Raw genomic sequence first — 17,873 nt, 5'->3', positions numbered from 1 at the left:
GGCCTTGTTTCCAGCTGGAGGTCTCGGACTCCATGCATTACTTTGCAACTCAGCTAATCAAGCGCTAAACTTAGATTGGTGCTACTCGCCTGAGCTCACTGCCTCAACTACCCAGCATTTTCTTGCTCCCCTCACCAGTCTCCCACACCAGTTTCTCAAAAATGCTCAGCTAGGAGCCAACCAGGAAAATACCCTCACCTCCCAGCCCCAGAAAATCCTCTGCGAGTTTTGGGGAAAACTAAGCAGGAGCCGAAGAACTGCAAAAGGGCTGGATCATCTCCCCACCAAGCAGTTACGGAGCAGAAAGACGAGGCAGAGCACTAGGGCACTTCAGCCGTACTTCCCGAAAGACGGGTCTGTGGCAAACCGGCGCGGCTCCAAGAGGGGCAACCCCGTGAGCATGGCTGTCAGGGCAGAGCAGGATGCGCAGCCCCTTTCCCGACGCGTGCCACAGATGGCTTATCGCCCTGGGAGGGTGCCAGCCCGAGCCTATAGATACCACCGGGCTGACCACTCTCCTCCTTTCCCCCTTCCCACATCTCTCCCCAAAGTAAACATGGGAGCTGAGGGTATACAACGAACTCACTTACAACTTGCATTGAGGACTTTTTTTGCAGGCAGAGTCCAAAATTGCCTTCCTGTTTCCAAACCTTTAAGGTGGAAAGAAGCCTGCCTAGGTTTTTATGGCCAGGAGTTCCTCCCATTAGAGAGGTGAACAGTATACAAAAAAAAAAAAGCACCAGATTCATGTTTGGAGGTCTTGAAGCACCCACTAAGGGGAAATTTTAGGAGTCCCCTATGACACCAACATCCCTCCCACAGAGCCAAAAAACCCTGTACCATTACTCTCCCAGAATTGCCCTGTAACATATGCTCCCCTTTGTATTCGCTTACCACCACCTTCTAGGAATCAAACCTTCACATAGGACAGCCAAATATTTACAAAGTGGCTTGAAGCAGCCTGCTTGACACCGAGCCCCCTTAGGATATGCCGATGACCAGGAGCACCGAAAAATCAATTCTCTTTTACAGCGAGGACGCTTATTTAAGAAACAAACAAATAAAAAGCTTTAAGTGGGGTCTGACAAGCCTCAAAAACTTCCCATCCCTACCTCCGCAACCAACACCTGCAAAAAAAAAAAAAAAACACCCGCGCCGAAAGGCAGCTCCTGCCATCCTCACCATCTCCCAAGCCGCACCAAGATGCAAACGCTTCTCCCAAGCTTTTGCAAAAGTATTTCAGGATTACAGCAGCATCCCATACCTGGACCATCACCGGCTGGGGGCGGGGGGGGGGAATGTTAAAACCCCTTTTGCCCGGGCAGGGGCGCAGCGAGGCGGGAGGGGAAGGGAGTTTAGCGATCCCACGCCGCCGGGCAGGGGGTCGTGGGCGCCGGGGGGGCTCACCTGCCCGCCGGAGGCGGGCAGGTGAGCCCCCCCGGCGCCCACGACCCCCTGCCCGGCGGGGATGCCCCGCGTCCCCCCCCCATTCTCCAACTTGGCGGGACCCACGAGGGCCAAGCGCGCACCCGAAAACAGCGAGGACAAAGAAAACCCCACGCAGCAGGGGGGGAGGATATTTTGGGGGGGGTGGAAATCTTAAAGGAGGGGGTCAGGAATTTTCAAGAGGAAGGGGGGGGGTGTCGGTGCGCGCCGCCGCCCCACGAGTCAACTGACCTGCTGCAGGGGCATTTCCGAGAGCGGCGGGGGCCGGGGGGCGGCCAGCCGGCGGTCGGGCTGTCCCAGGCCAGAGGGAGGAGGAGGAGGAGGAGGAGGAGGAGGAAGCGGCGTCCCCCTCCCCGCCCGCCCCGGCTCCCAGTCACAGCCGCGGCCTCCGCGCACGTGTGCCAGACGTCACCGGCGGCTCCGGGGGTGAAGCGGAGACACCGGCGGGGCACGGCCCGGCCCGGCCCCCCGCCCCGGGGAGGGGGGGGAAGCGGGGCCCTTCCCCGCCGCCGGCTTCTGGCTCTTTGCACCCGTGCGGCGGGACGTGGCGGGGGATTATATTTTATTGTACCACCCCCCCTTCTCTTTTTTTTTTTTTTTTTTTTTGCCTTTTAAATAAGACCCGGCAGCGGGGCGGGGGGGGGGGGGGGGGGAGGAGGAGGCAGGAAAGTTTATTGCAACAAAGCGCTGCCTCCGCCTTTCCTGCCCTCCCTCCCCCACCAACCACCCCGCCCGCCCCCGGGCCCGGACGGCGGTGGGGAGAGGGCCTGTCTGGCGCTTGATTTCCCCCCCGCCCCCCTCCACCGTCCCCTTCACCCTCCACGCGGGGACGGGGGCAGGGGGGCGGGAAAAAAAAAAAAAAAAAAAAAAAATTACCGGAGGGCGGCCTCCGCCTCCGCCGAGAGCGGGCTGCAGCAGCGCCGTCCTGCCGGCGGGTCCGTGGGGGGTGCAGTACAGCGAGCTGCCAGCGGGCTGGCCCCCATCCGCCGCCGGGGCAAAGGCACCGGGAGCCTGGGAAGCGGCGGCGGCGGAGGAGGAGACAACACAGGGCGCCCCCGCCGCCGCGCCGGTGCTGCGGATCTGGATGAAGGTGCCGGCGGCAAAGCGGGCCGGGAAGCCGGCGGGGGCTGCTCTGGAGTCCGTGGACGGTGCGGGCGGCGGCGCTGCCGGGGCCGGCGGCTGGAGTCCCCTTCTCATCCTTCCCTCCGGGTCTGTCCCCGCAGCCGCGTCTCCTCCTCCTCCTCCCCCCGGCCCTCCCTCCCTCCCCCCCCCCCCCCGGCCTTCCCAGCTCCTTTCCTCCTCGATGCCGAGGCCCCGCGCAAAATACTGGGGGCTGCGGGTGCCGGGGGGGCCCCGGCTGCAGGATGCGGGGCGCCGGGGGGGGGACGGAGGCGGCGGGGCGGGCAGATGCGGCGGATGGAGCGGGGCCGCTCCCGCTGTGTGGGGCCGGCTGGAAAATGGCTCCAGGAAGCGGCGGCTGCTGACAATGAATGAAGGGAAAGGAGACGGGTTACGCGCCAAGGGCCTCCCGCGAAACTCGGATTTCCCGCCCTCTTTTCAAACCAAATTTGCATGGCCCCGCCCCCGGGGCGCGCCCCGCCCGCCTCGCCGCCTCATTGGCCCCCGTCGCCCTCCCCGCCGTCCGACGGGGCACCGCCCCCCGCCGCCCCTCTCCCTTCCCACTGGCCCGCCGCCGACCCGGCGCGGCCGCGATTTGCATGCCGCTCGCCGATTGGCTGCGGGGGCGAGGCTGGGGGATTCCCCCTCCGAAGAGCCGGGATCCCGGTTCGCCGGTTCCCTGACAGTGACAGCTGCGGCGGCGCCCTGCCGCAACGTGCCCGCCGCAGGGGCCACCCCGGCGGGCGGGACCGCGCCTGGCCCCGCCCCGCCCCTCGCCAACGCCCCGCCCCTCGGCGCGCCGCGCCGGGCTCCCCCCGCGGCGGCGGCGGCGGCGGCGGCGGCGGCGGAGCGGGGGGGGGGTCTCAGTCCGGGTCCGGTTTGTAGCCCCCGGCCACCCCGAGTTCTCGGCAGGGTTTGCTCGGAAAGGCAGCAGCCGGTGCGGGAGGAGTTTTTAAGGAGCCGTTTACGGGCTGTCCCGACGCGGGATTCCCCGCTCCGGTAGCTGGAGAAGCACCGTCCGTGTCCCTCCGGCAGCTGCGCCCACAGATCCTCAGCCTGCGTGAGGCATTGAATGTCTTTTTTTTTGGCCACGGAAAGCGAGCCCTCGCCAAACTCTTCCCTTCCCTTAGGATCTGTATTACCTCCAGGAAGTAAAACAGTGGAACTGAGTCCACTGCCCCCGCTTTCTGGTAGTGTTTTCACTTATTAAATGCCCCCCTTAACTTACTAATTATAACTTATTAAATGCCCTCCCCCCCGCTAGCCGTGCCCAGTGAAATTTCCCATCTTTCGTTTCCCCCCACACCCCCCACCAGTGCTCCCAGCAGACGTGTCCAGGCTGACACTACTGAACCGGGCAGAGTAAGATCCTTTCCCTCCCTAGCACTCCCCGTTTCCATCACTAGCACGTACACGAACAAGTTGCTCCATCGAGTCTGCAACCCTGCCTATAGTTCCCCCCGGTCCGACCCCAGCTCAAACAGAGCCGATGCCTGCGGTGTGATGCTGTTGCACATAAAACGAGGGCATCTTGCATTCTGGGCGTGTTCTCCATCAAAGGAAGAAATTCTGCTCTATTTGGTACTGGAGAGGCCTTGATTAAGCCACTGCATACAATTTTGGGCACTGCATGTTAGGGAAGGTACAGCCTGGAGAGAATCCAGAGGAAAACACGGACAATAAAACACGGTCAGAAAAATTTGTCCTGCTACAAAGGTTAGCTTTTGCTTAGTCGGGGTGAAAAGTAGGGGAAGAGGACAGGGCAGTGGTGATCTGATACACAAGAGGTCACAAAGAGATTGCTCTTCCTCCGTAGGGAGGATTATGGACTTTTTAAGCAATATTAGATTTAGTCTAGATAATTGGGGATCAATAGACGTTGAAGAGAGGAAACTCTGCAGCAGCTTACCCAGGGGTACTGGAGATTTTTTAATAGACAAACAAGACTTCTTTTAGGCGTGATGAAAGTTCAGGCTGGGCATCCAGGACCTTTCCAAGTCTAAAAGCCTTTCCAAGTTCTTCATTATGGTCCTCCCAGACCAGGCAGGAGCAGAGTTTGGCTGAAAATTTTCATGTTCCTCTGCAGAACCTTAGCATTGTTATCTAAATCTGCAGTTCTGCTGCTGTGGACTGCTCTTAAGAAGTCAACCAGCAATTTCCCAACTCTGTGCCCGTGCCCGGCGTGAAGCAGCTGAGAGCTGTGCTCAGCGTGCCTTGGCCGCAGCAGGTATAGCAGCACCTCGCTGGCCGGGTGAGGTGGATCCTCAGCATCTTTTATGGTTTTCCTCTGCCACCTTCAGCAAACTACCCATCACGCAAGGGCATCCTATGCCAGGACTAGCTGCCTCGTAGCAGGAGGAGGTTACTGGGGCACATCAGAGGGCCAAAGCAGGGCAGAAGATGAGTGAGGATAGCAGGAGAAGAGGGAGGGAAAAGTCCAGATATAGAGAAATGTGCAGGCAGGCAGGCAGTAAGCTTGCTTATAGTTCAAAATAAAGATTTTTTTTTTCCATGTATGGAAATGGTAACACTACATTGCTTTTGCATATCCTAGAGGAAAGGGAATGGAAATGACAAGAAAGAACGGTAACCGTGGGCAGCTGTGAAAGAAGTAATGAGGACTCTTCAGGAAAGAGAGGAGAGGAAAAAAGGCATCTAGGAAACACTGTGGACAGAAACAACAGTATAAAAAATAGAAAAAAAAGGAGGAAAAAAGGAAATAATCAAGGATGCTGTAAGATGAAGAGAAGAAACATGGGCCATGTTGTTACATCATAAGGAAAGAAAAGCAATAAAGAAACAAGGCACAAACATAGCAAAGTCACAACAGCAAAAACAGAGAGTCCTTAGAGCAGACCTTTAAAGAGAAAGAACAGAGAAAGACTAAAGTATAAAAAAAGCCATGTAGATGTAGTAGAACTAGGCAGGATCCCAGGAGCAGAAACAAAACACAGTCAAACAGAGGGAGCAAAAGGGGCAGTGCACAGGCTAAGGCACGGTACACTTCAGAATTCATTTTCATACATTGGTTCTTTCATTATCTAAGTTCCTAGTAGCTCATTACTCTCTAAAGGGCAAAAGTCAAGCAGCTGAAATAAAGTAAAGCTAAACTATAAACAGTTAAATCCTGTATTGTTTCTTTGTGTTTTGTTTTTCATTGTGAAGGAAAAGGGTCTGGCTTAACGCATAAGAAAGGGTAAAAGTCTCCAAGAAACAAGAAAAACCCTGTTACACTCAGAAGGACACTTCAGCTGAACTGCAATAAATCCAGAAAGACAACATCTATTTTTACATAAGAAAAAGAATAGAAGATAATAGAAGAATAAAGGAATAGAAGATAAATCCTTACCCCAGCAGAAGAAGAAACTCTGCCAGGTAGCATTTCCCTGTAAGCTAGTCCCAGAAATGCACACCAGCCGAATGGGATGGCCAGGAGGTGCGGCCCGTATCATCTCAATGGGAAGGTCGCATGTTCCTGTCTTCTGGAAGTGGAGTTGTGCTGCCATTATGGTGTGGCTGGTGCAGAAACTTCAAAGAAAAGCATGGGGTTCACTCTGAAAAGCAACTTTGCCGTCCATAAACTGACTTGTGCAGAAAACACTACGGGAGAAGGGGTGTGTTTTCTTTTCTTTAAACACAGATATTTCAGTTGGCAGCACGACCTATTGAACATGTAATTCACTTGCTAGAGCTAATGGAAGGAACCTAAAGAAAGTGGGAAGTAAAACATACAAAAGAAGTGTGCAGAGAGCTACACAAAGGAAGATAATTGCAGGCCCAAGAACCTCTGTTGGTCTATAAAAAACAAATTGCTGCCTACTGGGATGCCATCATCCAGGTATCTATTGCAGAGAAAATACCCTGCAGAACTCAAAGGCTTAGGAGATACTATAATTAAGACTGATGGGCAGCTGTGATTTATCTTTCCTTGCGAGTATGGTACTATGGTACTACACTACTACCCTTGTGAGTATGGTCTTTATCTGTATGATGATATGCAATTTTATCCACACAGTGTCAGTTAGGGAAAAGGCTGTGTTTGTCCTGAAAATGGATGGACCTGTGTAATGAAGATTGCTGTCTTTAGGATTCTGACTGTTGTTGCAGGTAGTGGAAGCAACAATGGAGGTTAAGCTTTGCCTCCATCTTAAAATGGTTAAAAGCTGCCCCAGAGACCTGGATTCTAATGTGACTTCTCCCATAAAAAACATTCTGCACAATGTGTAAATGAAGACTGCAAAAAAGTTCCTGATTTAAAAAAACTGTCTCTAAGAAAAGTTTGGATAGTAATAGACATTAAATAAATGTATAGCTCTGCATACAGAATAATTATGAGGACAGAAAATACTGAACAGCTACTTACTACATGAGACCTGCCCATCCTTCATACTGAATGAAGAAATTGTGCAGGAATAATGTTCACATAACAAAAGAGTGCACCATTATGCATACATGCAAGGGGCAGAACTGAGATTGTACAAAAACCCACTTTCCTAATTATTAACCTTTAAGAACTCAATTTCTTGAATTTTGGAGCTTGACTTCACAAGCATCCAAGGAAGATTTGAGAAGGGAGGGATGGGATTATATGCTCACGATCACACATCTGGAACACAACTTGCATGAGAGCAAACGGACATCTGGAGGGAGTACTGAGAGTGGTGGGATACGTGCTTCCAGCTGTCACTGAAAGTGTGACACTCCATCATCCCGGTCATTAAAGAAGATGTTAAACACTGTGGCCCCCAGTATTGATCCCTACCAGGCACCACCAATGACTGGCCTCCAGCTGGACTTTGTGCTGTTGATGCGAACCCTCTGGGCCTCATGGTTCAGCCAGTTTTCAATCCACTTCACTGCTCGCTCTAACATAGCCCACACTTCATCCGTTTGTCTATGAGGATGGTACAGGAGACACTGTCAAAAGCCTTACTGAAGTCAAGATAAACATCATCCACTGCTCTCCCCTCATCCACTGAACCAGTCAATCTCTCTGTAGAAGGCTATCAGGTTGGTCAAGCATATCTTTGTCTTCATAAATCCAAGCTGACGACTCCCAGTCACCTTCCTGTCCTTCATGTGCTTGGAAATGGTTTCCAGGATAATTTGTTCCATCACGTTCTTAGGGACTGAGGTGAGGCTGGCAGATCTGTAGTTCCCCAATCCTCCTTCTTGCCCTTCTTGAAAACAGGATTAACGTTTGCATTCTTCTAGTCATCAGGATCCTCTCCCTGATGCCATGACCTTTCACAGATTATCAAAAGTGGCCTCACAGCGATGTTGGCCAGCTCCCCCAGCCCTCGTGGGCACATTCTGTCAGGTCCCATGTACCTCCAGTTTGTTTAAATGTTCCCCAACTTGATCCTCCTCTACCTAGGGTAAATCCTCCTTTCTCTAGACCTTCCCACCGGTCTCTTGAAGATTACTGAAGGCAAATCTTACCAGTAAAGACTGAGACAATGAAGGCATTCAGTACCTCAGCCTTTTCCATGTCCTTTACCACAAAGTCTCTTTCCCCATTCAGCAGCAGGCTCACATTTTCTCTCACCTTCCTTTTGCTGTTGATGTACCTAGAGAAGCTCCTTTTCTTGCCTTTCATATCCCTCTCCAGATTCAACTTCATGTGGGCTTTGGCTTTCCTAACCTCATCCATGCATGCTTGGACAGCATCTCCATACTACTGCCGGGTCACTTGTCCCTGCTTCCACCTTCTTACATTTGAGTTTTGTCAGGAGCTCCTTGTCCATCTATGCCAGCCTCTTGCTGCCTTTGCTTGAGTTCCAGCTTACTGGGATGGACGAATCTCTAGTGTGAAGGGGGACATCCTTGAAAAGCAACTGATCTTCTGGTCTCCTCTTCTCTCCAGGACAATCAATCTCCCAGGGGATTCTTCCAGGCAGATACCTGAAAAAGCCAAACTCTGCTCTTTTCCAGTCTGGGTTGTGATCCTACTTTTTGCCTTGCTCCCTCCACACACGATTGCCATCTTAGGATGACATCTTCTGAAGCAGCCACTAAGCACTAGTAAATCTCGCTAAGCAATTGCAGGCCGTGATGTTTAGTATGTTTCACTTTTCAGAAAAAAAAATGCATAAAAATTGTATTAGATCTATCCTTGACCAAATTTCAAGGCTTTGCTTCAAAGAAAAGCCTGCCAGATTTTTTAAAAGACAGCTTATGTTCCTTTGCCTTCTTTCTCAAGTAGTTTAATAGTTCTGGGCAAAAATGTCAGGCTGAGGCCATCATCTTTGTGAAATTTCAGGCCAAATGAGTTAGCTTTTAGAAGGCAACAGATGACTGAACAACTGGGTCTCAGAATGAGAAATGCTGGATAACCTTAAGTATAGGCATGCCTACCCTCCCAGAGAATAATATACAGGCATCCCTTCTGGAGAGCAATTTGAGAATAAACAGGATGGAGTTGCAGTAAAGTAATAGCAGATTCTGCTTTTGTGCAGGGGGCTAGATATTTGGGACATTACTGGAAATAATCTAATATGATTCCACAACCTTTGAACACAGTTTATGTCATTAGAACCTTTTTCCTCTAGCTGGAACTCAGAGTTAAAAAAAAAATCCAACTAACCAACAAAAAAAAATGAACCCTTTTGAAGTAAAAGCCTAAAACCTGGGAAAATTCATTAACTGCGTTTACACTTATAAAATTTACAGGGATTATAATGCTATTTTCTAGGATAGAGACCAAATTTAAAAAACCAGAGAAATTAAACCAAACAAACTAAACTTCCTTATTCTGTAATTTCTACTAAGAAGGTGATCTGAGAATTTAGAGGTGAAATGACTCCTATGAGCAGCATGTGATCTAGTTACTGAGTGTATTTACTTAACAGTTTCCGGAAACATTTACAAGAACTAGCATCCCTTAATTTTTAAAAGGCATCAACCTTAAAATGTCACTTTGCCATAAAAAATAATTAGACATGGGCACAACCTTTTTTACCAATAAGCCATCCCTCCTATTTTGGTGGCTTCAGGGAAAGCAGCAGACCACCTAACTAGAGCGAGGGCATACAGTAACACAGCATCATTTGGTAGCATCTCCTCATTATACCTGTGTAACACCCATTAATCATACTTATCAAAAGAACTTTGTAGTGTAGAAATGATTGCTTGGTTCATATGAGTTTATTTTTCAGGGTTAATGTTTTGGGTTTTTTTTTAACTTTTGGCAAGGTGTCGTGGTTTAACCCCAGTCAGCAACTAAGCACCACGCAGCCGCTCACTCACTCCCCCCCACCCAGTGGGATGGGGGAGAAAATCGGGAAAAGAAGTAAAACTCCTGGGTTGAGATAAGAATGGTTTAATAGAATATAAAAAGAAGAAACTAATAATGATAATGATAACACTAATAAAATGACAACAGCAATAATAAAAGGATTGGAATGTACAAATGATGCACAGGGCAATTGCTCACCACCCACCGACCGACACCCAGTTAGTCCCCGAGCCGTGATCCCCCCGCCCCACTCCCCCCAGTTTATATACTGAGCATGACATCACATGGTATGGAATACCCCATTGGCCACTTTGGGTCAGCTGCCCTGGCTGTGTCCTGTGCCAACTTCTTGTGTCCCTCCAGCTTTCTCACTGGCTGGGCATGAGAAGCTGAAAAATCCTTGACTTTAGACTAAACACTACTGAGCAACAACTGAAAACATCAGTGTTATCACCATTCTTCGCATACTGAACTCAAAACATAGCACTGTACCAGCTACTAGGAAGACAATCAACTCTATCCCAGCCAAAACCAGGACACAAGGTCATCACAGTCTGTTGATATTCCATAAGAATCTCAATTCTTTGCATGTAGTCACATATTTATGTGAAAAAACCCTCCTGTATATGTGTATAAGCTTGTAACATCTTCCATTTCTATACTTCACTACCTACATACATTGGTAAACATACAATTTTGATTTGCAGAAAATGATACTTACAAAAATACAATCAAAATCATGCATGCATTATAAATTCTGTATGTCAGCATAGTTTGGCTTTAGGGAGGATTTTAGTGAGGAACGTCAAGTCTGACTATCTGCTTGAGGAGACAGAAGGGCACTACACCCCTATCAGGGAAAGACAGAAACATATACTTGACCCTATGCAGGCTAGTTATCACAAGGTGACTTTGTATGTGTATTGCAGGATTAGGGGATCGGCTGCTTGCTAGACTGTCGCTCCTTCTGCTGCAAGTTTCTGCCTTTCCCTTTTGTGGGATCACAGCACACCTCGCAGTTCTCACCCTCTGAGAACGTGGCCCAGTGCAAGGGGTTTCACTAGCAGGGAGAAGAGACTGTTCCTCTACGGCCCGTTTCGATCCCTTTTGTCAATTTAGTCCAAAGAGTTAAAGTCCATAGTAGCCTCCCGCACCGTGTCCTCACACGGCAATCAATTGAAAACTTGTTCATCTCGATCAAGTGCTATTTAAAACACAAAGCAACATAAAATATAGCTGCTCTCAAGCCATCTAACCCTCTTAAGTCTACTACTCAGACCTCCAATCTTGAAGTTCTTTCAGCCTTTGTATAACTGACCCCATTGCCTTCCAAAAGACCAAACAATCCCCTTGTAATAACCAAGCCTAAACAATTGTTTGTGAAGACACTTGGCATCCAGAGGGGATTTCTCCTGGCCCCCGGAGCTTGCAGAAGTCTGTGGGACAACTATCCACGCAGGCCCTGAACCTCACATGCTCATAACTTCAGGAGAAGAACTGGCTTCAAAATGTTATTAAGATCAGGTATATACTATTGATAATATACATTTTGTTCATTTTTGTGTATTTTTATCTTCAAGAAGAGCAAGTTATTTAGGGACTTTTTGGGTGGGACAGTTCCAGGGCATTCTGATAGGAATCTGTTTCAATTTCATCTTCTGGAGCTTTCTCCAGTTTTCTTTGCTGGAGCAAGGGCTGCAGTCCAGGTCTCTGGATCAATCACTGAAATCACTTGCTGAGGAGTTGCTCGGGCAGCGGTCTGGCTGGCGGTGGAACAGCTCCATTGGAGGGTGCCCACAGCCCACGCACTCTCCTAGGACAGAGATACATGTTCAAACCCATTTTCCAAAGCAGACAGAAGACAAATTTGAACCCAGGCTTCTAATATCCCTTGCTGTGGGCAAAACAGGACAGCAAATTTCAACTTCTGCTCAGCAAATAACTTCCTGCGAAGAGCTGGAGTAAGGACACCTCTGAAGCTTTCTGCTCATTTGTTTTGGTTTTTTTTTAAGGGTGGAAGGCCAGCCCTTAATCTTGGGTGCCTGTTTCTCTCCATGCACCAGATGGGAAGAGCTTGGGTGTTTGGTTCAGACCCGTAGGTCTCCCTCGGCGGCACAGGAACGGCTGCTGAGCACACAGCTACGTGGCAGGAGCCTGGGCTGGGGACGAGGTGAGGTGGGTGGCAGAGCGCGAGGAAGAGCATTGATGGCTGCGTGGCCGGGGACCCTTTCCTTCCCTGGGTCAGGGGCTACAAGACAGGCACCACAGTGCTCAGCTTATATCCCCTCCATCAATCCAGCTCAAAATTACCTCCTATTAGAGGAGACAGGAGCAGGACTACTTTATTAGGGTGCTGTCTCTACTGTAACTAGAAGATTTTAATCTCTGTGTATACAAGGTCTCCTTTATTCTTCTTTAACTAGTGGGCTTGTTGTAGGAGAGTTATACTAGTGGAATGTCTTAATTCAGTCCAGGTTTGTTAGGTTTCTTTTCCACATTCATCCAGATCAGATAAATTGCATGCTGTATTTACTTTTTTGAATGCTTGCCTGAAGAGTCTATGCACTGAGGCTCTTTCTCATAATGTGCTGACTTTTGGAACCGACTATTTACAGGCTTTGGCAAAATGGTTAGATTTATTATTTATTAACCCGAAAACCAACAGCCCTTTCTTTTAGAAAGGTACAGAGTTGCACAAAGTATACTGTGCTACCAAAATTACAAGTTACATCCTGGGTTTTTTCATAATCCCTATTATCTGTGGTTTGATAGGTATAGTCATTACCATTTTTGGAGGTGGAAATCCTTTTCTTCCTTCTCTTTCACTTTCAAGCTTCCCTAACCTTTCATGAAATCTTGTTCCATCAAGAATTTTTGTAAAGTTTGCTTTGAGATCATAGTTAGATTTTTCTGTGCCTTATGAAGAGGCATTTCTTTACTGTGGTTTTTTTTTAAATTTTCTTAAATAAATCCACCTTTCACCTCACAGTGGGTTTTTATAAATAGAGTTATATCCATCCTTATCTTCTTCTTTAGTATGCCTAGATAGAACATGAGTTAGCATTTTTATTTGGTTTGAATTGTTCTGTCAATATAGCTTTTTCAGGAATATGGCCTTGCTTCTCCAGTACCTGGCAGCTTGTCCAAAAACTCATACTTCATCATCACAGGAGCTCAACTGCAAGACATGCATTTTGGCGGCATCAGAAGTATTTACAACAAATAATAATACTTTCAAATATTGCTTGATTATTATTACAGCATATAAAGGCTTCAGAAACCCATTCTATTTAGACTACAGTGGAAACCGAGTTAGCAAGAGCCCAAGGTTTTCACACGTGGTCAGAACTATCTCTGTAGGACTATCTTCTGCCGTCCCTGTTGCAAGGTATGTGCTAGCAGAGCGTGATGCTAATGAAGACATTTGGGGAATTCCTGTTTTCTGACTTTTGGCCTTCTGTTTTGTCCAGAGCTGTTCAAATTAGGTACCTTTTGGAGACACATGAGCATGAGGCAGAGGAAGAGCAATCCAACATTGCTCCAACATCATCCGTAGCTGATTCAGGCTTGAGCACTGACCCTAAGAGCCTCTGCTTTTAGGCTATAGTTGCACGCACAACTTGAGCAGGCAGAAGCTGCCACTGCCACCAGAAGAAGCCGTCCCGCCTTTCACTTATCATTTGTTCGGGTCCCTGTGCTACCCCTCCCTTTGCTTGTGGCTGGGGAACTGATCTGAGTTAGAGCCAACTATTATTTGGGCTGGGTTGGTCTCAGCTTGTATTGGTTCCTGATCTGTTTCACTGCAAGGCTGCACAGAATTTTTTTTGTGCCGACACAAGTGAGGGGACAACGTGGAGGCAGGGATGATCCAGGTGCCTGGAAAAAAGGGAGCTGAGATACCACCAGCTCAAAGAGTTCATGAAACTCCAGCCTTTTTCTTGACTGTGCTTTGCAGGAGTTCAGTTAATGAGGTCAGTTGAATTTTTGCTGTTTTGCCAGCAAAAATTTTCAGTTGTTCCTTTTCCATCTCTGCATAACAGGTGATCTACGCTACTCCCCATTCCTCTGGGCTTTTCTTGCCGCTCCTGCTTTCCAAGGTGGGATGCTGGGAGCACTGAGTTCAGGGAAGACGTGGCTGTCACAGCTGCCCACATCCCAGGCAGGACAGTGGAGTCTGGTGGTCAAAGAGAAAATTGCAACCAACGAGATCTCACCTTCCACCGTTGAGATCTTCAGCAAGCAGCTTCGGCCTTACAGCTTCTGCTCCATCCGCACAACAGAAGCCCCACGGAGGCTTCCTCTTGGCTGAACCACAGCTGGAAAAACTGCTTAACACTGCATGTTCCTAACAGCAGTCTCTGTACTCTGTTGACTGCAGAAGGGATCTTAATGGGGCCGACGTTTTCTCTTGTTGCTGTGGCTCCAAGCTGTGCTTGGTCTGTTGGAGTGCAGCTGCAGATCCATGTTCCTTCAGACCTGGCAGTAAAAGCTGATATAGTAGAGACCAGCTGGCATCGTCCCACTCTCCAGGACTCTTCTGCACAAAATGGGTGTAGGGGTAACACCATCTGCCCCCAAACTCGAGGGAAGAACCAGCTGCAGGTGCAGCTGGGACAAACAGCTACAGGAGCAGCTGTTGATCAGCCTCTTAATCTCGGTTTTAATGCACACCTATCCTTGGCAAGGTCCTATTTGCCTACTTTTCTTATTACATACTTAGGTTGGCCTTTCTCAGAACATCCTCCCACCAAACCATGCCATTTCCTGCCACTACTTCCTTGCAGTTGATTTTGCTTTGATCTCAGCAGTCTTTGCTTCTTTAAAAGAAAAATAATCTATTTATAACTGAGTATCATTGCACTCCGTGGGTACCATTGCAAGGACAAGGATTATAAATATTAGAATAGTTGGCTGTTGAGGTTGTGAGTGATAGTGGTGAGATGGGAGGGACTCTGAATAATATCACAAAGACGAGCAAATCTTTCTCCCTTCTTCTGGAGGACTTCCATAAGCAAAAGTGGGGGTGCTATGATGTGGCTGTCAAAGTCTTAGAAAATGATGAAGCTTGTGGAATGGACGGCTGTGAGATAAGACACTAATGTAAATTGCTCTGTACTTCTAGTAGGGAACAGTGTCTGTTGTGATGCAGTCCTTTGCCCACATGGAAAACCCCTTGTCAGCTTTTCTGGTCCCTATGTGTCCCCAGGTTTGAGCACAATCGGGTCATGCATAAAGATTTTAGGATTCAATTCTCAGAATGATCAGTCTTGCTATGCATCTTTTACAAAACCAAAGAGATTCAAGTCCATGAAAATCCTCATTAGCCAGACATCAATATTCTGAGACTAAAGAGAGTGGCTGTTGAAAGAAGCATATACTTGCAAAGCATATTATTATTTATCAAGGTGAACAGAAGGGAAATGCTTCTCTGATTTTAGCTCTTTTGTTTTTACTTTTGTGTAAAATATCTTTCTTATTATAATCAGAACAAAGATAATTCATGTCTCATTAAATTCTAAACTTAGAATAGAAAATAGAGGCTTTTGCTCTGTTTTCTGTAAACAATTTAGCATTTTAATTTCAGAAAATGTATGATGCAAGTTGAGTTAACTCTACTAGGGTTTAAATGCATTCTTCTTTTGGTCCTCAATTCACTTTTATGTCTGACTCAGATGGGAAGATCTTGTCTTTCTGGGAAAGAGATGCAGCAAATCAGTTGGGAAACAGCAGATTTCTTCAGATCTCACATTCATCTGATTTTGCAGTATGCCATTTCTAAGCTTGTGAGACAGATGGGAAACCTTAGGAGCTTGGAAACTTTGGAGACTGTTGCACTGAGATTAGTGAGAACTTCATGAACTAGTCAACAACTTCATCAGTGGTGTATCAAATGTTATGTCTCTCTGCATTCCAGGAAACACCATGGGTAAATGTCTCAGAAATACAACAAATCTCATTTTTGAGGTAAAGAGCAGCAAAGACAACAGGATGATCGGACACTCCTGATTTACCCAATGGGGAAGCACTACTGAAATACACAAAAAGCCCGAGGAGCATTATAAAATGCACTGCCTGAAGATTCCTTTCTTGATCTAAGGACTGCCAGAAGCCTCTGAAAGGGTGCCGTGCTGCAGAACAGAGCCAAGCATCGCGTGCATGTACTTGACAGGTTCACACGCTGCTGATGGAGGACGCTGGTGTTAACTTAGCAGAGAGTTGTAGAAGCAGAGAAGGCTGCCAGGACACATGGTGGTTATGCAGGTCAGTCTCCTGCTTGAAGCTGAACTATTGCCTGACTAGATCAAGTCAGATGTGACCTTGAAATGTCACGTTTGAAGTGTCATGACAGACAGCAAGAAAGTCCCCTGATTAATTACCAGCTCCCCAGTAACAACTGTAGATTTTTTTTTCTTCCAGACGCACTGGTCATAACCTTACCTACACACGCTTCCTCAGTTCACTTTATAAAGCCCTACTCCCCTACCAAAAAAACCCCATGCAAAATAACAACAAGCAAACAAAAAGATACATATCCAAGTCTTCTCAACTGTTGCTCAGAATCCCTTTCCACCCACCACCAGTTTACATTCGTTTTAAATTATTGTGTACTTAGGGAAGCAAGGATTGCTACTGAGAAAATACTTACGAGCCTAATAACTAAGTGCAGTCAAGTTTTTTTTAATAGCTAGGTTTCCTTGGTGGTGCCTATTTAGGGAGATTGTGATTTAAAGTTAAAAAAAAAAATCAGCTGTGCTAGTACAACTACGAGGACAGTGAGTAACTCGGTGAATACTGATTTCACAGGAATGCCAGCAGAGTATGTTAATAAAGTCAATGCTGAGCAATACAACTTGCTTCTGCCTGTCATTGAGGCTCTTTGTCTAAAGCAGGGCCGTCTGTTTAAAGAGCATCTTCTTGTGCTCATTGAAATTATAACAACAACTGTTTATTATAATAACAACTGTTATTGCACCTGCTCACTCCCAGGCATCTGAAGATAGTCAATGTTAAAATGAAGTTACCCTTCATACAGAGTTAATTCGTTACATTGAACCAATGTACAAGCATTAACAGTTTAAATTGGGATGTAAATGAAAGGAATAGCAGAAGTAATCCTGCTGTTAACAGGCAGGGAATGGGGTGCAGGCTAAGGAACAAAAGTTATCCTCTGTTTCTGAGTTTCGATATTTCCTCATCTTTGGTTTCAACAAGACCCATTTAGGTTCAGGTGATGCATATCTTGAGATCTTTTGGCAAGAGGTGTGCAACTTTAACCATCTGAGCAGGGTACATTTACAAAGCAAGAGCTGGAAGGTGTTGGGCTGGGAGCTGGTTTTTCTCTTCCTTCCTGGCTGGAGGTGGGCCCAAAGAAGGTAGGACAAGGTGGGTGAATTCAGTGTTCTGTACTCATAAATTGTTCTGTTGAGTAATCCTTTCCCTTGATTTTTGTCTAACATAGTTTTGCTGAGGAAGAGCTTAATTTTTGTGTACTACTGAATCAGGTGGTGTTGCACCTTAATTCCTCTAGGCCTGAATTTTAAAAAAATGGCCTAATTTGTGCCTCTTTCTTTAAGAGAGACATAAACAAAAAAAACCTAGAAGCAAAAAGCTCAGGTGAGTTTATCTGCCCAGAGACTTATGTGTTACTGAGAAATTAAAGAGCATCAGGGAATGCTTCTGGGCATGGATTTCATTTTATTTTTTAAACTTTTAAATTATTAGAACAGTTGCTGGCATGGTTTTGCTTCAGACTAACTACCATTCTCCCAAAACAGTTCTGGGCATAGTTCAGGAGTTGCTGCCAGCTCAGGACCATTCCTGGTAAACCCCTTGAATGTGGCCACCCTATTTTTGGAGGATATTGCGGACTCCTAAATTTCACTGATACATCCTACTAGTTCACCCAATGATTTGTGTTTTATTAGAATACTAAACTGCAGTTCCTGGAAAGAAATTAAAACTTCATTTTACTATCAAAAGAGGTGGAATGTTCCCCACTTTCTTTGAGAATTTATTCCTCTTAATCATTTGAGCTTACTGTCTGTTTTGAAGTACATGGCTCCAATTTCCA

The 17,873-nt window shown here is 47.3% G+C and overlaps 1 protein-coding gene across 3 annotated transcripts in view; it reads right to left on the bottom strand.

Moving 5' to 3' along the window:
• The window catches only part of E2F3 (E2F transcription factor 3), a 43,375-nt gene extending 40,679 nt beyond the window's left edge, over positions 1 to 2,696 (bottom strand). Inside the window, exon 1 of one of the 3 annotated variants that reach the window (XM_069809207.1) lies at positions 2,323 to 2,696. In XM_069809207.1, coding sequence (XP_069665308.1) covers positions 2,323 to 2,643 — 321 coding nt within the window. In that variant the 5' untranslated portion in view covers positions 2,644 to 2,696. Of the gene's footprint in view, positions 1 to 1,677; positions 1,781 to 2,322 lie in introns of those variants that run through there. The other 2 variants (XM_069809206.1, XM_069809209.1) reach the window with 2 other exon arrangements.
• Positions 2,697 to 17,873: the final 15,177 nt, after the last annotated feature.

Source organism: Haliaeetus albicilla, chromosome 21 (genome assembly GCF_947461875.1).
Source record: "Haliaeetus albicilla chromosome 21, bHalAlb1.1, whole genome shotgun sequence".
Lineage (NCBI taxonomy): Eukaryota > Metazoa > Chordata > Aves > Accipitriformes > Accipitridae > Haliaeetus > Haliaeetus albicilla.
The sequence above is the reverse complement of the archived record's forward strand: the minus strand, read 5'-3'. Positions and strand labels throughout refer to the sequence as shown.